This window comes from Diabrotica virgifera, chromosome 3 (genome assembly GCF_917563875.1).
Source record: "Diabrotica virgifera virgifera chromosome 3, PGI_DIABVI_V3a".
In the NCBI taxonomy this organism is placed as follows: Eukaryota; Metazoa; Arthropoda; class Insecta; order Coleoptera; family Chrysomelidae; genus Diabrotica; species Diabrotica virgifera.
In genome coordinates this window covers 88,762,866-88,785,205 of record NC_065445.1, presented here as the reverse complement: position 1 = coordinate 88,785,205, position 22,340 = coordinate 88,762,866, and the positions used below count along the sequence as shown (strand labels likewise).

Here is a 22,340-nt window from a genome sequence, read left to right as displayed (position 1 = left end):
TCCCCATAAATTAATTACCTTATCAGACCTTATGTCAATAACTCACTTTGGACATGCCCGAAAACGTTTCCTAAAACTGCAGAAATGTTTCAACTTTTAAACGCCAGATCTAAATAATTTATTGCCCTTCTGGTCAGATGGTAGAAACACAAACAGATTAGCGTCTGTGGTTTCTTTCAGCCAGGCAGTCGGTTACACACCCCAGCAGGCATCGGTCGCTTGCTGGGCCGAAACAATAACAAACCCTCTTACGAGATGTATAAGCAAAACACCTTTTTTTTACCAAAAATAAATAAGTATATTATTGACAACTGTTTGCGTTTTAATTAATATTATTTTATATAATTGTTTCCGTCAACACACACACACACACACACACACACACACACACACCTACCGGAACAACTGCTATTTTTCTTTTTTGCATTTTTGCATCTTTTTTTGTATTTTTCAGTTTTGGCAGTATTTTATATAACTTTATAATTCTTTTATTTTTTATTCAGTTTATTCAGTCAATCGTTCAGCACTATCTCTTAAGATTCAAGTATCTCTGCTGCTTATACCACCAGTAATATTTAATATACGTAACTAATTTAAATTCTTGCTTCCACTAAACTCAAGTTCAACTCGTCTCCTTCTCATTAAACGGGAAACAAATCGTTGAAAAAATCATGGCTCTTCGTTGAGACGCGTTTTCGTCGGTTTATAATTCTATTTACGTCTTGGCTTATTTTCCGAACTGTATTTCAATTTCCTTCAAATTTGAAAATAAATTAGTCTCAAAATTTAATCGCATTCACTTCGTCACGAAAATTTTAATGTCTCGATGAATAAATGCATGCTTATAATGGGATAATAATTAATCTGCTACCATGTTTATATGCAGTTATGCGTACATTCTATTATCGACGATATTAGCGACACTATTATATCTCCCATTCTTTTCTCTTGTGTTTTAGGCCTGGATTCCGCGTACCAAAAAAAAGTTTATTAATGGCAAGCTGAAAATTTGTTAATAGCTTAACGGTGTCTAGTCGGGCAAACTTTGATATACGGGAACACTGGAACAGGAAAAGTTTTAATAATTGTGGAACAGGTTACAAGTTTCGGACGTCAGACTACGTCCCATGTATTTTATCGGACAGAACTTCCAATTGATTTGTTACCCTTTCATTAAACTCTTATGCAAAAATCAGACTGCTATTTACCACCAATATAATTCATGTCATTTGACATGTTCTACGTGACGGACTTATTAAAATGCCCACCATATTTGTCGGACAAACATTTTTTTCATATATAAAGTTTGCTATTGAATAAACTTAAAAACAACGTGCTAGTTTTCACAATCATAAACTTGTCAGGATGACACGTTCCGTAATTAAAATCACGTTCCACTATTAAAACTTCCCCTGTTCCAGTGTTCCCATATATCAAAGTTTGTCCGACTAGACACCGTTAACCTATTAACAAATTGTCAGCTTGCTAGGTGTTAATCAACTTTTTTTGGTACCCGGGATCCAGGCCTATTTACTAACTACTTTTGGATATACTACTCATTTTGTAATTAAGATTATGTCCCATGCAATGTTACTTCTTTTTTGTTTTTCTTTGTATGATTTTAGTCCCTATTTAATTTGTTTTAATTATAATTTCGCCCTATTATATCGGGACAATCTAATCAAGAACAAAATATTGAATTAAAATACAGAGAAAATAAAAAGGATATGTGATGAGAGACTCGAAAGATTCGAAACTCCACAATACTAGAACGTCTCAGCAAGACTACTGAGATCATAAAAAGCATCAAGCAGAGAAAGCTGGAGTAATATCAGACATGTAATGAGAGGTCCCAAGTATAGGTTGCTACAAAATATCATGCAAGGAAAAATAACAGGCAAAAGCAGTCCAGGACGAAGAAGAACCTCATGGTTGAAGAACTTGCGAGATTGGTATGGTGTTGATACAAGCATGCTATTTAGGGTGGCAGTGAATAAAATTAAGATAGCTATGATGGTCATGGCAACTTTCTGAAAGGACATGGTACATGAAGAAGACGAAGAAGATGAGAGACTACAAATGAGTGAAGATAATTGGTACGCATATTATGTTGAACATGGACGTAATGAGGATAGTAGTAGTAGGTATTCACTCTACATCCTATACTACTACCTATACTTCCTCCACATCTCATCGTAGAGCACGAAGCCATGATGGCAGCCTATCCTCTCTACTGCTTTGGATACTGATTGGGAATGAATGGGAGGATGGGACATTGTGACATTTGGAGACAGGCTTTGTTGTTGTTGTTCAAGTGTTGTTCTGTGCTTTCTATACGATATAGGACAGCATGGCCCCCCAATTTGAGTTCGCATCCTCCTTCTTGGTCCAATTTCCTGACCGGGATGAATGGGTAGAACGAGAACCCACACTAATATGTACGAGTGAGCTCACTTGGTTCACACGTGGGTCCAGAATGGACGAGTGGGCAGGTGATGGAGTGTATGGTGATGGAGTCGGATTTGAGTCTAGCTAGACTCTCGACTCGCATGCATCAGTATTTTAGACCGAGATCTTTGCGATCCTGGTATGTGCTCAAGAGATTATAGACAGGGCTTGCTCAGGCAAGACCATATCTATCTGCTCTGACAGCCAGGCAGTGCTAAAAGCTTGGGAAGCGCCCAAGGTCAGCTCCAAGCTAGTTCTTGAGTGCAACAGAGCACTGGATGATGCTGCTCTGGCCATCAGGGTTAGCTTAGTATTGGTACCGGGACACACAGGTGTGGAAGGAAACTAACGGGCTGACTCTGCCTGTGGGACCCGAACCTGTGCTTGGGGTGCCCTTCAGTACTGGTCGGAGTAATCTCAGGGAGCTTCTTCTCCGGAGGTTTTAGGACTCCTGGGCCAGTTATAGAGGTTTGAGACAGGCTAGGTTCCACATAGTAGGGTCATCCAAAAATCTTACCCCTTAACTTCTTCTAGATCGTAGAAGATGCTCCCTGGTGTTCAGTATGCTTACCGGCCACTGTAGACTCCGACGGCCCCTTCATCTGCTTGGATTGTCGGATGGCCCACGGTGCTGCCTATGTAATGAGGAGGAGGAAACCTCATCACATGTTCTCTGGAAGTGTCCGGTATTGGCCTATCAGAGGTGGAAGATCTTATGATTGGCCTGTATGCAGCCGAGCCAGATGAGGGACTTGCCTGTGAAGAGACTTGTGGCTTTCTGTGAGGCCATAAGGTTGCTGAAAGATTAGACATTTGGAGTGGCATCGGCAGGAGGCGCTCAGATTCGCAGACAATGCTGATTCTGACAGACATGGGAGCCTGGTGTCGTCTGGGCCCTAGAAACGCCGAAGACCAAGTTCTTATGGACCTGGTCCGTAAGATAGCGGTGATACAATGGAGTAATGGAGGGGTGGTACAATAGGAGGTATATGTGCCTGAAGGGCTCACAAGTAGAATGTTTCACGGATGATGGTCTGACTAGACCGAAAACGTTCTGAAAAATTTGTAATCCATTGGTTGATTTTTAAAGTTTTTTAAAAAATATATACCATTTGCTCCGATGGTAGGTTACGGAATCAATTAAAAATAAGTGTAAACAATTAACAATAATATATTTATTTGTGTCGATAAAAAAAACGTGTTTTGTTTATATCTCAAAAGGGTGTGTTGTTGACGTACCGCGTCTATCCCGACGCCCGCTGGGGTGTGACCCAATCGTTCGCCTGCTATGTCGATACTGACGCTGTGGCTGAAAAAAACCACAAACGCTAATATGTTTGTGTTTCTACAATATGGCTAGAAAAGGCAATAAATTACTACATCTGGCGTTTTAAAAGTTGAGAACCTTTCTGCATTTTAAGAAGTTGACATAAAAAGTGTGGCAATCTGGCCTCGGAATCTATTAGTGTTTCCTTGAAAAAAACATTAATTTTATACAATCTGCTTAAGGATACAATTCCTTAACGGTCCTTGTTAGCATATGGTTTGTTTATTAAATGTTATTTCGTTTTGAGAAAAGTTATTAAAAATTTAGCAAAAATAGTAATTAAAGCGTATCGCTATACATTTTACATCCGAAGTCTTTACTTCTTCGTGAGTTTTTCATTTTTAATGTTTTTATTGTATCTAAAGGAATTTGATTTCATCTCAAAGAAGTTGTTCCTGTTTTAAAAAATCCACTAGCTAAACTGTATATCATCCTAAAATTTCAGCGAATACATCAAAAAGCTAGTAAATAGCCCCATAAAGCAAACCTCATTTCAAAACGCAAATAAACTGACTGTTGTTTGGGCTTTCAAATTTTCATCTGTGTATAATTGCATATGCATACCTAATAAATGACTTGTACGTGTGTGGGACTATTAGGACGACGTCGCTATACATACAGTAGCGTACATATAGACAGGTATATGGATAAAATTATCTCAAATATGTTAAAAAATGCTACGTTGATGAACATCGATTTCTACGTTCATATGTTACTTGTATTTAAAAAAAACTACCTTTTTTCGAAGTATATAAAGGGTACCATTTTCGAAGTACCTATGTAAAGGGTAGGTAGGTACCTCCGTTAAGATAGGCAAAATGCCCTCTCTCCCAGAATTTTATTTTTTTATTTTTTTTGTTCTATGTGATTAAAAAAATAGGACCCAGCGCAATTTTCTTTTCTCATTATGATGTGTCCGTACTTCTAATTATTTGTGCTTTTATTGTTTTAGCTATGTTCTCTTAACCCATCGACGTATTTCGTGATTCATCCATTGTCTTGCATCCTCTTAGTTTTCCCTCTTTTGTCCCAGTATTTCTCTCATAATCTTCCTCTTAAAAACTTACAGTTGTTCTTCTTCTCTTGCTGTTAATGTAAATGTCTCTGAAGCATATTCCACTATTGGTCTTATGATCGTTTTATAGGTTTTCATTTTTGTGTTCCTGCTTATCTTCTTATCTCTAAACATTGTTTTTATTTCTGTACAACGCTATATTTCCCGCTTGAATTCTGGTTTCATGTCTACACTTTCATTTCTTCTGTTGGTTAATACTTCGAAAAATTCGATCTTTTCAACCTCTTCGAAGCTGTGTGCGTCTATTGTCAGTTCTGTCTTTGTCTTTTTTTCTTGCTTACATTAATGTATTATGTTGGAAGTTTTTCTTTAATGTCCTTTTATCTATTGCTACTATGGTACATCATTCCTGCGTTTGACAGCTTTTTATTATCTTGTTTAGTGATCAAATAAATAGTATCGTTGAGAGCGCATCTCCTTGTCTTACTTCATTTTTTATTTTTATTATTTTCTCTTTCGGTGTCTATTATTGCATGGGAATCTCGCATTGTCATTTCTATTATTCTTGTAATTTTATTTGGACCTTTACTCTCTTGTACGTCTTGGATAATTTTTCTTCTGTTTATTTTGTCAAACGCCTGTTTAAAGTCTAGAAAAAGCATGTGTTTCTCCGTCGTCTCGTATGTTTTCTCTATCACTTGTTTTATAGACCTGGATCCCGCGTACCAAAAATAAGTTGATTAATAGCAAGCTGAAAATTTGTTAATAGCTTAAGGGTGTCCAGTCGGACAAACTTTGATGTATAGGAACACTGGAACAGGGGAAGTTTTAATTTTGGAACAGTTTAAACATTTGGAACGTCAGACTACGAAAACGTTCCATGTATTTTGTCGGACAGAACTTCCAATTAATTTGTTACCATTTCATTAAACTCTCATGCAAAAATCAGACTGCTATTTATCACCAACTGGCCGTTTTAATGAGTGGAACACGAAGAACATCTCAAATGACAGGAATCATGTTGGTTACTAATAGCAGTCTGATTTTTTCATTAGAGTTAAATGAAAGGGTTACAAATCAATTGGATGTTCCGTCCAACAAAATACATGAGACGTTTTCGTAATCTGACGTTCCAAATTTTTAAGCTGTTCCATAATTAAAACTTCACCTGTTCCAGTGTTCCCGTACATCAAAGTGTGTCCGACTAGACACCGTTAAGCTATTAACAAATTTTCAGCTTGCTATTAATTAACTTTTTTTTGGTACGCTTATTTCAAATTAATTGCTCGGTAGTTTTTGCATGCTCTGTGGTCTCCTTGTTTTGGGATTATCACTGTAATTCTTTTCTTCCATTCTTCGGGCATTATTTCCTTACTCCGTATATTCTGTGTTAGTGTTTAAATCTTTATGGATAGTGCCTCCCCTCCATATTTTATAAGTTCTGCACATATTCCGTCGTCTCCCGCCGTTTTCCCGTTTTTTAGTTTGCATGTTTTATTTTTCAGTTTTGTATAGGTCAATTCACCCATATCTCTTTAAAAAGACTATAACTAATCTGGTTAATGTCTTTTAGTTCCGCTACTGATTTATGTTCATGTCGAAACATACACAGCCCGCGTCTATATTTAAAACCCATTACCGCGTGACCTAAAGAGAAGCCGCCCTTCGTAGTTGATGAACTGTCTTAGAAAATACCTCTTGTAGAAACTTTCTAAGATTTCATGCATTTTAAATGAAAAAACTTAGTTGAAATTTTGCTGTTCTGTTCTTGTTAAGTTTGGTTGCTGGCGCCAGTAAGAAAGTCGACAGATTTTTATAGGGAACGTAATTTCCTGCTATGAAAAGATTGTTCAAACAGTGTGAGATATAGAGAAGTTTTAAGGGTGGTTCGATAAAAGGAAATAAAAAATATGTCGTTGGAATTTTATACCGAACAAATTAAAGTTACGAACTAATGAGTTTCTTTTTGGCTATGATTTTCATTGATTTTGGGTGGTTGTTTATTATATGTAGATATAGCTCCTAATTCAAAGCCATGATAGAATTTAAGGCTATGGGTACATAATTCGCAAATATTTTACGTGTATCCCTACTTTTTCTGTCTTTACACGGCAAATTACGTGTAGTAAAATTCACACTGGTGTGGATATGTAAACATTACTAGAATGTCATTCTACTTGAAAATGTCATAATTAATTTAAAGAGATGGCTTTTGAATGTTCTTGGATAACTGTTATTTTTATAATTGCAAATTATTAATTCAGTTAATAAATGTGATAATTTTTTCACTAACTATGTTTTCAGTGATTGTAATAATTTATTTGTACAACAAAAACTAATAATCAATCGAGAAAAGAGGAAAAGTGTTAAAGTGATTTTTTAATAATATGTTGTTATTTTGGAACGCTTACAATTTTGAACATCTCTAACAACAAAATACTTGGATCACAGGATATATCTGATGTATTCTCTGCTTGGATCTTTCACAAATAATACACAATAAATAACTTTTTATTAAGTTCACGTCTTAAATCAATTATTTATCAAATACACTATATATCAATAATATTTAATCAATTTCTCAAAATATTCCCGATGCAATGTCAAATATTTAAAATTGTCACTGATTGTCTGTGTCTGACTGACAATATATCGCCTAGTGAGAACAATAGTGGCGAAACTCGAAAATTAACGTTTTTGAGTTAAGTCCATCAATCGACATCTAAATATGCCCTCTTTTATGTGCAATATCGGCTAACAATTATTTAATTTCCGTATTACTAGAGGGCGCCTACAAGTCTTTATGGTATTGTGAAATTGTCAAATATTTTGATGCATTAATGACGAAAGCATACCAAATTTTATATCAATACTGGCGAATCTGTAATTACGCCGTGCCTACATGTATTTGAAATATTACATATTTTATTAAAGATAGTAGTACAATGTGCAATAGTGGCGAATGAGCACTTTAGTCTGTGTGGTCGTTTTTGCTTTTGTGTTTTTCTTTTATAAAACTTCTTACAGAGAAACTCAGTTTCAATCGTTCTTAGGTACTTAGAAATAGCAAATCAAGAAAGCGTCTATCCACTTTGGATCAGTATTGTTTAATTCCACACTATCGAGAACCAATATTCATTTCTAAAAAGAAGTCTTACAAAATAAATCAATTCCTTCTACCCACAATAATTTCTTTAGTAGTTTAAATTCTAAATACGAAACATACGTGAGTGAAATGATGAATTTAATTTTACTATTCATAGTTCTTTTGCTTACTTTTTATCTTTTATCATGTTTATCGTTTTCATAATTATTACTTAAGATCTTATTTTGTTATTTTTCTATTGTACTTTAGTTTCATTTTGCACATAACTGGTGTGTACAATAAAATATTTTATTTGATGCGTTTAATTTATTTTTAAAAGTAAATTTTTTAATTATTTAAAACAGAAACTAAACTGTTGTAGCATAGTAGTATTAAAGTATAGTGGCGAAACATCAAATTAAACATTTTCGATAATGCAATAATGGCGTAACGCAGAAAAATAATCAAAAATAAATACAATATCCATCTTTTCTTCAAATAAAATTACTTCTACTAATTGGTTTACATATCTAGAAAGCACATTATTAGAAAAATTTTGCAAAATGATTACCTATAAGTCAGTTATACTGTTTAGCAGTTTCATCAAAACTTCAAATACGATTATCTCAAAATGTTCATTTTGAAGTTTCGTCACTATTGTTCTCACCAGGCGATATGCTGACAATATTATATTCGGTTGAGTGCGTTGTAAGACAAAGACAGATTTGGAAAATATTACCACGGCATTGTGTTCATTTTTTTCAAATCCTGAAAAAACCAATAAATATTTTTGAAAAATTTAAACGCAGAATGAAAGACTAAATTATTACCGAGGGCCGAAAGTCCCTTAGAATAAATAAAAAGTTTATTTTGAATGAGATATTTGAAATTAAAAATCACACTAAATTTTCTCTTAGTTTTTTCACCCCTGTAACTTATTAAAATAAACATTGTAGAAGTTCTCAGGGACTTTCGGCCCTCGCTAATAACGTAATCTTTCATTCTGCGTTTAAATTTTTCCAAAATACTTATTAGTTTTCTCAGGATTTGAAAAAAATGAATCCCCATTTGAATAGCATTGCAGCCGAAAATACGTTCCGATCCTCTTAATATCCCAATAGACTTGGGGTGAGATTGGTGAAAGCAACCCTCTCAACAGTCGAGTGTAAGGTTAGAGTGCAGAATGGAATATCAAGAACTTTCCAGTCACAAACAGGCCTTCGACAGGAAGTTCTTAGCTTATCGTGCCTTCTATTCAACATAACTCTCTAGAGAAAGCTTTTAGAGAATCTGGAACAAGAGCAAGAGGGACCATTATTAATAGGAGTGTACAAATACTAGCGTATGCAAATGACATTGATGGCGGACTTGGTTCAATCGTTCAGGGCATTGGAAGCAGCAACAAAAAGAATGGGGCTACAAATTAATACTAATAAAACTAAGTATGTGAAGGTCTTAAATAATAATCAAGTAGCAGAACCTAAAGATCTAACGGTTGGAACATATAATTTTGAAGGAGTAAGGATAAGAAAGTTCGTATATCTAGGCTCACAAATCAACCAAAGTAATAAAGTAACTGAAAAAATTAACAGACGCAGTGCCGGCGCTAGGGTATAAGGTGCCCGCCTGCAAAACTAGCACAGGCGCCCCCCACCCCTCACACATACACACATATACTCGTACAACCCCAGCCTCGGGAACATTAGGTGTGTTCAAATGGAACAGTGAGACCCACATGTCCAAAGATCTAACCGGTCACTGCGTATCTATCTGACCCCAGAAGCTGTACCACCGCCCCTCCCCATCGCAGTACATAACGAATAAGGGTAAAAACATGCCGAAGATACATGGATGAGCGCGGTGTAGGTCGAGATCGCGGTCGCTACATCGATATCAAAACAAACCTTCAATTTCTTATGAGATCGCACATACTAAGGATGTGTCACCCGTTGACCCTCGCGACCTTGCATCGCGGTTTACAGCGTTGTCGATGCCAAAACAGGATACGGAAAGTATCTTCGGTATGTTCTGCCAGTCATCGATGTATACCTCGACCGCGATCACGACCTACACCGCGCTCATCCATGTATTCGGCATGTTTTTACCCTTACCGAAGATACTTTCCGTATCCTGTTTTGGCATCGACATCGCTGTAAACCGCGATGAACTTCACTTTAACATTTTTAAGAAATTGGTTAAGAGAACTAAGATTGTTTTTTTTGTGTCATTTCTTCTTTTTCAGCTTTTATTTTTCGATTTGTGCCCCAGATAATTTTTTTTGAATCCATTTTTATTTAACTAAATAAAAATAATAACCGTAAATTAATAATAGTACTGAGTAGTACTTAACAAATCGACGCATTCAGCGAAGACTGTACTAACTCATTTTTTTAAGTTTTCGAATAAAGCAAGATAAAGTTTTGATTAATGCAAAAAATCAGGGGTTCTTATTTACTAAATTGTTTTTATATTTATCCATTGTGTTTACCGTATTGTTCTATTTGTGCTTTTGAACACGTCAATTTTTTTTTATATGGTTTTTGACTGAGTTAGTACAGTATTCGCTGGAAAAATCGGGAAAATCCTGGATAGTACATCCTGGATACTTATTTATACATGTATTATTTTTATCTAATAGAAATTTATACGCTGTACAACTTTTAAAACGTAAACAATGTTGTTCATGTAGGCGTATTTTACTTAACCTTAAAATGCGAAAATTATACTAACTCACGAGACAATGACGATTCCGTTCGGAATGCCGATCTAACTTTGATTGAGATAGCTTATTACCTATCTCAGATAGGAGATAGGATAGTTTTAGTGGGATAATGTAAAGATATACAAGTTAGTACAATATCAAAGTGAAAAATTGGTTGCCTAAACGTGAACAAATTAACTTAGAACTTTGTTCGTTGAAAGGCATCCCGGTTATCTAATTTGTCAGGGGTGTAACTCAAAAACGCCAAAAATTGAGTCTTCGTTGGATGCGTCGAAATATAATTTTATATTAATTGAATGCTAGATTATTTACCTGAAGAGTACAACTTATGCTGTATTATAATCACATGAAATAATACTAAATCTGAAGAAATCTAAACTAAATTTGATGTAAAATATTTATTTTAAATATTATGTTTTTATGGGATTAATACTTAACTTGATACCTATTAATAGGTACATAATACTTAAATAATTAGACAGGCGCAGGCGGCAAGAAAGCAGTATCACAATCTTGTTTATTTTACTGGAAATGATTAATTTCCTCTCATAACTGCTGATACAAAACTAACAACTTGCAAGAAATTTGAAGAACATAAACAAAGCATTCTCATTTAAACGCCGTCTACACTCTCGCCGAAGTCGATCGAAGTTCAACAAGTACGAGAGTGTAGAATGCCACCTTGTGTAACCTTGCCTGACTTCGCTCTACTTCCTAAATCTGTAGGTCTGGTCAAAGGGATCTTATCGGTATCGCACCGCTCTTTGTCGGTATCGCACTTCGAACGAGTGTGTAGAGAGGGTACTTCGGACTTCGGTCAACTTTGGCGAAGTAACTTCGCCGAGAATGTAGAGCCCGTATTAGAGTAAAGTTGTTTTGTTGAAACATGATATCTTTGACCAATAAATTACATTATTACATGGTAAGAATTCTATGCCGCATTGCATATTTTTGTATATTATGTAATATGCAAAACTAACAAACACAGATTAGGGTATTATGACGAATTTAAACCACATTTAAAAAATGAAATTTTCTATTTTAGTATTTTACATAAAACCAGCAGAAAAAAGCTCATTTTGGCGCCCCCCAAACAGGGGCGCCCGCCTGCAATGCATCCCTTGCAGGCCCGTTATCGCCGGCCCTGAACAGACGTATATATCTAGCAAATAGAGCGTATACTATGGATTGAAGAAACTTTTAACATCAAACATAGTCACAAAAAGAACAAAAATGTTGATATACAAAACTCTAATCAACATACCAAGGAGCACTTTTAATATTCCTTAGTATTCGGTTCTGGAGCGTTTCTAAATTTCGATAATTGCTTTTATCTACTCTATGTCATATTATGTATAAGTTTTTAGTTTGTGAAAACTGTCATTATAGATAGCAGTGCCTGAAGGATTTAAAGTGTGCGTGAAGTAACATTGTATTTTAAATGGGATTTATTTTTCGCACTGTTTTTTGGCACACTTTCATATAATCAAACATCCTTAACTTTCACGTTGTCATGGTGATGACATATTATGAGCAATAAATTACAACAAAAGTTTTGACAGTTTTGTGGTTTCAAAGAAATTAGAATTTTTAAATGTCAAAGGTCTAAAAATTGTAGAATAGAAATGAATTCCAGTGACGAACAGTTACAGTTTTTTTATTTGTTTATCGTAGATAAAATATTATATGGAACTGTGCGTGAAGTACTTTTTGCGAACTTACGCGATGTATAGCACTCGATCCTCTGTCGCTCGTGCTCTAAACATCGCGTGCGTTCGCAAAAAGCATACTTCACGAACTGTTTTATAAATAACTATTTTTGGTACAGCCCCATAATTGTAGGCCGTATGTCCACACCGGTTTCAATATCTGTTCGTAAATCAGTACCTTGTTCTGGATAGAAAGTTGAGAGTACCTACCTATCAGTCAATATATATTTTTGTACTTAATCTTCAACTGTTCAGATTTCATTTTAAGGTACTAGTACACTTTACAGGACCAAAAATAATCATTTTTTTCAAGAACTTTTTTCTCAGAAACTTTATTACAAATGAACATAAAACTTTTTACATATTAATATCTAGCTCTTAGAGAGTACAAAAAATATATCTTTTTTTATTTATGCACGTACACTAATATTATAGAGGGCGCAAAAGTCAAGGCCTCGAAAAATGATGGCGGACAGTTAATGTCAGGATTGGGATATCTGAAACAAAAAAATCGTACGGCATTTGAAAAAGGACAAACAACATTGTCTTACGTGATAATTTACCACAATTTAACCAAAAAATAAAAGATAAATAATTTTTAACCATGAAAAACTGAAGAAAAATGGGCGATTTTTTCACAAAAATTTTTGAAATTTCCGTAAAATCTTTCTTTTGCGGAATTTTTCACTAGCGCTGGTAAATTGTCACGTAAGAGACCTTCCTTTTTCAAATGCCGTACGATTTTTTTGTTTCAGAGATCCCAATCTTGAGATTAACTGTCCGCCATCGGAGCTAATTTTTTTCGAGGCCTCGACTTTGGCGCCCTCTACAATATTAGTGTAAGTACACAAATAAAAAAAGATATATTTTTTGTATTCTTTAAGAAATAGATATTAATATGTAAATAGTTTTATGTTCATTTTTAATAAAGGTTCTGAGAAAAAAAATCTTGAAAAAATGCTTATTTTTGGTCTTCTAAAGTGTACTAGAGTACCTTAACATGTCCCTTCCGTTTGAGTTTGACGTCCAGATTTAAACCCAGGTATTTCGCTGTTTTCTGATTAGGAATATAGCTGTTGTTTAAGATAATTGGGAGATAATTATGCGTAACATTTACTTGTGATGTCATAGTCGAAAGTGTCTTAAATTGACAGCTGGTCTTCTTTGCCACTGTTGCAGAAAATGGACAAATTACACATTAGCGATTAGAAACATACTTTAAATTGTAACATTTAAATGTAGAATAATACTACTGCATAGCAAGAGAAACAAATTCAATGAAAAGCTTTCTTACGGTGGTTATTAAATTAAATTTATTCAAAATTAACAATTAAATTAACGCACAAGCCTGCAAGAAAACAAGTCAACAAAGATACATATTTGGATCCATTCTTCACGTTATCAACCATAAACGTGTTTACTGTCTAAAACAAAAAAGTAGCATTTAAATGTATAAAATAACTGAATAAAAGCATTTTCTTAATCCCCAAAGTAGGTTTCCTGTAGTTGTGGACAAAATTATACAAAAGCAAAAGGATGAACAAGGAATACATACGGATATTACTGACATTCATAAGAAATTTATATTTCTAATATAGGATGTTTCTAATCTATCGAATAAAATTCGGGAAAGGAATTGAAACAAGAACAAGATTAAAGTCGTGTATCATTCCAGTTTTATTGCTGACCTCAGCAGTTTTATAGCGGAGAAACTGACACTAAAAAGACAAAGATACATAAGTATTCGTCAAGTTTAGAAGTACTATGGTAAAAATACCATATAACTGAGACTTCTGAGCTGTAGTAATATTACGATTAACGAACGGAACGAAAGTGAGTACTACTTTTTGAAGCAAGTAAAAGAAAAAAAGTCATGACCAATAAAATTTATTTTCTTCATCAATTTTGTGTAACGTGAAGTTCGAAAACTCGAAAATTAAATAAAACAAGAAAGACTAAAACTAACCCAATTGAAGCTGGCTAAGGGGATAAGATAGGCAGATCCTCGAGTCCTTTATTGTTCAACCTGATCATGGATGAAATAATAAAAAAGGTTTCAACTAAAAAAGGATACCGAATGGGAGAAAACCACTTAAAATAATCTGCTATGCAGAAAGTTTAACATGTTAATTTCCTTAAAAAAAGAAAAAATGCACGGTTATAACAGCAAATCCAATAAGATGTAAATTGGAACTGGAGCGTCAGATAATAGGACAAGTGATGTAGTTTAAATATCTAGCTACGGAAAGCTCGAAACAGAAGTGAAAGATCAAGTGAATAGAGCAAACAGGGCCGCAGATTGCCTGCATGACACAATATGGAGAAACAAAAATATCTGAAAAGAAATGAAAGGCAGAATTTACAAAACAGTCATAATAACACTAATGACATACTCGGCAGAAACACGACTAGACAGAGAGGACAAAAATACTGATCGAAACAGCGGAGATGAAAAATACCTTTAAAAAATCAATCATAAGACACTATGGCATTTGATATAGTCCCACATGGAAAACTAATCGATATCCTAAAAACATCAGGACTCGATGGTAAGGATGTAAGACTCGTCTCAAACTTATATCTCCAACAAAAAGCAACAGTTCGATTCGAAAATGAACTGTCGCCAGCATACTGTCACCAGCATTATTTAACATATACTCTGAAAACATCTTGGACGAATCAGAAGATGGCATTGCAGTAAATGGAGAACTTATAAATAATGTTAGATATGCAGACGATACAGTATTGCTGGCAGATAGTGCGCAGGGGCTCAAAAGGATCACGGGTAATGTTGTAGAAGCATGTAACAAATACGGCATAAAACTAAGTTGTAAGAAGACAAAAATAATGATCATTAGTAAGAACACCAACATCAATAATGAAAAGACCTTCTCCAAACGAAATAAAAACTTATACTGAAATGATGGCATCTCCTGAGGTAAAATGTTCCGGAAGTAAAATGAGCCTCCATTCGGATCTCCGGGTGAGGACTATCTCAGGGGGAACACCATTACAGGTTAGAAAAATCAGGATAGGGTCTTGGAATCTTGGTAGTCTTACAGGTAAGAGTCTGGAGTTAGTGGATGCGCTCAAACGAAGAAGAGTTCAAATTGCTTGTATTCAAGAAACTAGGTGGAAAGGACAAAGGGCGAAAGAACTAGGTGATGGATATAAATTGTGGTATGTAGGGAGTAGTAACACTAGAAATGGAGTTGGTATAATTGCTGATAGTGAAATGAAAGATAACGTAGTAGAAGTTGTAAGAACGAGTGATAGAATGATGTCAGTGAAATTTGTAATTGATAAAGAGGTATTGAATGTTGTGTGTGTGTATGCTCCTCAAACAGGTCTGGGTGAGAATGAAAGAAGAGCTTTCTATGATCAATTGGGAGACATACTGAGTGATATTCCAGCGGAGGAGAAAGTTATAATAGGAGGTGATTTCAATGCACATGTGGGCCAAGCCAAGACAGGATATGAAACAATACATGGGGGATTAGGCTTTGGAACTAGAAATGAAGCTGGAGATGACATGCTAGAATTAGCAACAGCATTGGATATGGCGATTGTTAACACATTCTTTAAAAAGAGAGAAACTCAACTTATTACCTACAAAAGTGGACAACATCAATCCCAAATAGACTACTTCATGATAAGGAAAGAAGACATACGTGAATGCAAGGACTGCAAGGTAATAGTTAGTGAGACAGTAAGCCAACAACATAAGCTGCTTGTTCTGGACATCGAAGTAAAAAGCGAAACTAAACAAAAATATCGGAGAGGACCACAAAATATCAAGTGGTGGATGCTAAAAGATGAGAAGGAAGGTCTATTCAGGGAAAGAATAGTAGAAAAAATATGTTGGAACATGAAAGGAAGCCCTAACACAATTTGGAGAAAAATGGCCAATATTATTAGAGAGACGGCTATTGAAATACTTGGGAAAACGTCAGGAAAGAAGTTTGAAGATAAAGAGACTTGGTGGTGGTCAAATGAAGTACAAGGAAAAATAAAAGAGAAGAGAAAATTATATAAAAAGTGGCAAGAAACCAGATCGGACATAGATCTTCAAAACTATATGGTCGCCAAAAAGGAAGCGAAAGTAGCAGTAGCAAAAGCTAAAGCAGAAGCGTATTCAAACCTATACGATCAACTTGATACCAGGGAAGGCGAAACGAAGATATATAAAATAGCCAAACAGAGAGCAAAGAAAGCAAAAGATTTTAATCAGATTAGATGTATCCGAGATGAAAATAATAAAATACTAGTTCACGAAAGGGATGTCAAAAAGAGATGGAGAAAGTACTTTGACAGCTTATTAAATGAAGAATTTGACAGACAGCCTGTAGAGTCAACGGAGACAGTAGCAGCAATGGTCACCAAAATAACCAATGAGGAAGTGGCTCAAGCGCTTCAAAAAATAAAGAAAGGAAAAGCGGTAGGACCAGATGATATTCCTGGGGAAGTATGGAGAGCATTGGGAGAGACAGGAACAAGGTGGCTAGCAGGTCTATTTAATAGAATTATGGAAGTTGGACAAATGCCAGACGAATGGAGAAGCAGTATACTGGTACCTGTTTACAAAAACAAGGGAGATATACAACAATGTACAAACTACAGGGCTATAAAACTGCTTAGCCACACCATGAAAATATGGGAAAGAGTAATTGATAGACGGATACGTGAAGAGACCGAAATATCCGAGAATCAATTTGGCTTTATGCAGGGTAGATCAACAACAGATGCAATTTTCACTATAAGGCAGTTGATGGAAAAATACAGGAGTAAAGAAACAAACGCTCATATGGTATTCATTGATCTTGAGAAAGCATATGATAGAGTTCCTCGAGAGATTCTGTGGTGGGCACTCAATAAGAAAGGAGTCCCTGGTGAATATGTAAAGATTGTGAGGGATATGTATGAGGGAGTAACGACTAGTGTTAGGACAGGTGTGGGAGAGACTGATAAATTTCATGTGAAAGTAGGATTGCATCAAGGTTCTGTGCTTAGTCCGTATTTATTCTCATTAGTTTTGGACCAGATAACAGCGAAAATACAGGGTAACATTCCATGGTGCTTAATGTATGCTGATGATGTCGTGTTAGTAGGAAATAGTGAAAGAGACTTAGAACAAAAACTGGAACAGTGGAGACAAGCTCTGGAGGAAAAAGGTTTAAAACTTAGTAGGACAAAAACAGAGTATTTGGAATGTTCATTTAAAGATGGAGCTACTACAAATAAAATGGTATCTTTGGATGGTGAAATGATTGTAAAAAGCAATAGTTTTAAGTACCTAGGATCGGTATTACAGAGTAATGGAGAAATAGATGGAGATGCATGCAGTAGAATTAGGGCTGGATGGATGAAGTGGAAAGAAGCGAGTGGTGTGTTGTGTGACAGAAAAATTCCAATGAAGCTGAAGGGAAAATTCTATAAAACAGCCATAAGACCAGCTATGATGTACGGAACTGAATGTTGGGCAGTGAAAAAGAAAGAGGAACAGCGAATGCATGTGGCGGAAATGAGAATGCTTAGATGGATGAGTGGAGTGACAAAGAAGGATAAAATTAGAAATGAGTATATTAGGGGAAGTCTAGGTGTGGCACCAATTGATGCCAAAATGAGAGAGCATAGGTTAAGATGGTTTGGTCATGTTCAACGTCGAGACGTTAACCACCCAATACGAAGAATAGCTGAAGTGCAGATTCCTGGAAGGAGTAGGAGAGGAAGACCAAAGAAGACCTGGGGGGAGACGATAAGGCAGGACATGTTGGTAAAGGGGATTAACATTGATATGGCCCAAGATAGAATTGTGTGGAGAAATGCAATTAGGGAAGCCGACCCCGCATAGGGATAAGGCAAAGAGAATGATGATGATGATGAGTAAGAACACCAACATAAACGCCCAAAGTACCGTAAACAATACACCCCTAGAGAGAGTATAGAAAATATGCTATCTGGGCTGCAACATTAAGCATACTTGGGATCATAGCTACGAAATAAAAACTCGTATTGAAAAAGCCAGAAGCTCTTTTAACAGTCTTAGGAAGATTCTCTGCAACTTGTCTTTAAGTATCAATATACGCATAAGAATTCTTAGATGTTACGTCTTTAGTGTTCTCCTCTACGGAGTTGAAAGCTGGAGTCTTACAGAAGATGCCATAAAACGGTTAGAGGCGTTTGAAATGTCGTGCTACCGACATATGTTGAGGGTCTCATATATACACCACACAACTAACATAACTATTCTCCAGAGGCTAAGAAAAGACAAAGAAATAATTAGCACCGCAAAGAACAGAAAATTAGCTTACTTCGGCCACATTATGCCTAATGATAAATACCGACTACTGCAGTTATTCTACAAGGCAAGATTGAAAGCAAGAGAGGCCCTGGACGTAGACGTATATCCTGGCTGGCCAATCTTAGGAAATGAACTGGTCTAAATTCAACTGATGTATTTCGAGCCGTTGTGAATAGAATAAGATGGGTCAATGTGGTCGCCAATATCTCCACAAGATATGCACCTTTAGAAGAAGAAGACACTATGGGACGTGGTGGAGAACATTAATGAGAACTGGGTAAGAAACAGAAGAGTAGAATGGAATGAACACATAAGCAGAATGATAACAAATAGAGTAGTAATGACGGCGAAAGACGGTTCCCCAATAGGAAGACGATCAGTGGGAAGACCACGAAAACCACGAAGCGATTGGAGGCACATTGAAAAAAAAAGACAGAGTCATGTCTATACAAAAAAAAAAAGAAGAAGAAGGAAGCCTGAAACAGATCTACCTTCTATATATATTAAAATTTTACGATATGGTAGAAACTATTAAAGGTGATATAAAAAAACAGAAGACTACCGTACTTTATTTTCATCCTTCCTTCGATGAGTGTCAAAGAGTTTATTAATGTCTGCAGACAGGTACTTAATGCTCTATACGTCTTTTTCTCATCTTTCTCTACCCTTGTTTGGTTTAGCATTATAGTCAATAGGGATGAACCGTATGTCGAATTAGCCAATGCAGTTATCATCAATGATTGTTTATTACTGTTTGCCATTTCAGAAAATCTGAAGTCCTACAAATTTAAATTAATATTTTTAAAAATAGTCTTAAATATTTAAAAAGAAATTAAGAAGTATAACATTAAAGTGCCTCTACTCAGGTGCTCTGATGAGAATAAGTTAAATTCGAAATACGTATAAGCACACAGTGGAGGCTCTATTCTGTAATAAAATCTGAATCATCTTTACTTTAAGGGCCGGTTGTTCGAACGCTAATCAAAAATGGAATCAACTGATCATTATCAAATATTTAATTACTGTCAATGTCAATAATTACTGTCAATGTCAACTTTTATTGGGTTGCTGAAAACATAATTGATTACAATTATGATATTAATTTATTAGTTAATCAATTATGTTAATAATTGTTATCTTAATTAATAATTAATTAATCAATCAATTATGTTAATTATCATAATGATAATTAACATAATTGATTACAATCAACTGATTGGCGTACGAACAACGGAATTTGTTATTTGAAGGTTGTTAGAGGGACTTAATTATAATCAAAAATGGAATCAACTGATCATTATCAAGTATTTAATTACTGTCACCAACTGTCAATGTCAACTTTGATTGGGTTGCTGAAAACATAATTGATTACAATTATGAGATTACCTAATTGATTAATTAATCAATTATGTTAATAGTTCTTATGTTAATTAATAATTAATTAATCAATCACTTATGTTAATTATCATAATGATAATTAACATAATTGATTACAATCAACTGATTGGCGTACGAACAACGGATTTTGTTATTTGATGGTTGTTAAGGGGACTTAATTATAATCAACTTCTTGATTAGCGTTCGAACAACCGGCCCTTAGTATAACATTAAAACTTTTTTAACATCTTTCTTTATGAATCCCTGTTATACCTACTTACTATGGTCCCCATAACGTCTTTTCTAATGTCCAGTTGCACCAACAAATAATAAACGATTGATTTTTTGATTTGGATTGTCCGTTTATTTTAAAATATAATAATTGTCAAAAAGCTGTCAACTAAAAACAGAAATTTTAACGATTCTCCCGAAAAATATTAAAATTGTTAAGTAGGTGTCATCAAATATAATAATAGAACACTTTTCTTTTCTTTCGAGAAAGGTTAAAATTTAATATTTTTTTGGGAGAATCGTTAAAATTTCTGTTTTAAATTTGACAGTTTTTTGACAATTTTATTTTAAAATAAACGGGCAATCCAAATCAATCGTTTTTTTGTTGGTGCAACTGGACATAAGTCTTCGCAGCACCAAACAACAAACCTCCTCCTTTATCTTTTCTCTTTCGGAAGAATGTAGTGGCGTCATGTTATTTGTTTGTGCGTTCTCTCTTGTACGTGTTGTCTTGCTTCATGAGTAATCAGTAATGAGTAATCAGTCATGTTCTTTATTTGGTCCTACCGTCGCGTCGTGCTGAAGATCTTCCTCTGGATCTTTTACCCGCTACGTTTCCTTCAACGATCATTCGTTCCATGCCTTCTCTTCTTCTAGTTATATGCCAAAATATCTTAGAATAGTTTTGTTGAAAGTTTAGTTTTTATGCGAAGTTTTTCTAGTATTCAATTATTTGTGCGATGCTTGGTCCATGGTATGCGCAACATTCTACGGTAGACCTACATTTCAATAAATGCCGGTATACGTTTTAAATCGTCTTTTTTGATGGTTCATGTTTCTGAAGCGTAGGTGGCGCTAGAAAATAATTCTCGAACAAGTTGTAATTTTGTGTTCTTTGTAATTTCAATTTCAGTATTCTTCCATATTTTTGTGAGTTTGACTGTTGCCGATCTGGCCACTGTGATGCGTCGACGAATGTCGTCTTCCCGTCCTCCACTGTTAGTGATGACGGAGCCTACGTAATTAAATTGTCTTAAAACAACAAACACCAAATAGTTAATTCCTTAAAGCTCTAGTTTACAGTAATTCCCTTCTTATAAAACGTGAAAATCAAAATATACAGATAAAATATGTATTGAAAATTTTTCTGAAGGTAATACATGGTTGCATCTACAATAAATGCGAGGAATGCCTAAGTGACACAGTTTGGTTTCCGTAACGGGTTTGGAACCAGAGAGGCATTGTTTGGGATGAACGTACTTGCTCAAATATGTCGAGATATATCTGTAGACATATACTGTTGTTTTATTGACTTCCAAAAGGCATTTGATCGTGGTAAGCACTCTATATTGATCGAAGTTCTAAAAGACATTGGCTTGGACGGCAGAGATGTTCGAAAAATTGCAAATTTATATTGGAATCAAACAACATCAGTTTGAGTAGATGGTGTGAAATCACAGGCCCTTAATATTAAAAGAGGAGTACGGCAGGGATGCCTCTTGTCACCCCTGCTTTTCAACGTTTACTCCGAAAGAATTTTCAGAAATGCACTTTCTGAGAAACAAGAAGGAATAATTCTGAACGGTGAAATCATCAATAATTTGCGATATGCGGACGATACAGTACTCCTAGCTTCTAGTCAAGAAGATCTGCAAACACTACTAGATAGTGTCGTTGAGAGTTGTAGGGAGGCAGGTCTGGATCTGAACATACGGGAAACCAAAATACTCGTAATAAGTAAATAACAGAATATAAAACCGTCTATATATGTAAATAATACCAAACTTGAGCAAGTTGATAAAATCGTTTACTGGGCAACAATTAAATTGTAACGCAGAAAGTCACGGCGAAATTAGATCTATGATAGAGCAGACCAGAGCCGCTTTTAGAAGGATGTACACAAGGTGTTATGTAACAGAAACCTAAAATTGGTATTGAGGATCCGCCTACTTCGCTGCTACGTATTCTTTGTCTTACTTTATGGTGTCGAGTCCTGGACTGTGAATAAAATCGATCTAATTCCCCTTGAGGCTTACGAAATGTGGTGCTATAGAAGAATTTTAAAAGTTTCTTGGGTGGAGAAGATTCGAAACTCCACAATACTAGAACGTCTCAGCAATACTAC

The 22,340-nt window shown here is 35.3% G+C and overlaps 2 protein-coding genes across 3 annotated transcripts in view; one reads left to right on the top strand and one right to left on the bottom strand.

Annotated features, from left to right (window-relative positions):
* The window catches only part of LOC114329905 (uncharacterized), a 787,321-nt gene that overhangs the window by 654,477 nt on the left and 110,504 nt on the right, over window positions 1-22,340 (top strand). The window lies entirely within an intron of this gene.
* Window positions 13,603-22,340, bottom strand: part of LOC114329904 (uncharacterized) — a 140,553-nt gene continuing 131,815 nt past the window's right edge. For both annotated transcript variants that reach the window (XM_050645279.1, XM_050645278.1), the window contains exons 11-12: window positions 19,175-19,386; window positions 13,603-13,730 (exon numbers count right to left, since the gene is read on the bottom strand). In XM_050645279.1, coding sequence (XP_050501236.1) covers window positions 13,724-13,730; window positions 19,175-19,386 — 219 coding nt within the window. In that variant the 3' untranslated portion in view covers window positions 13,603-13,723. The remainder of the gene's footprint in view (window positions 13,731-19,174; window positions 19,387-22,340) is intronic.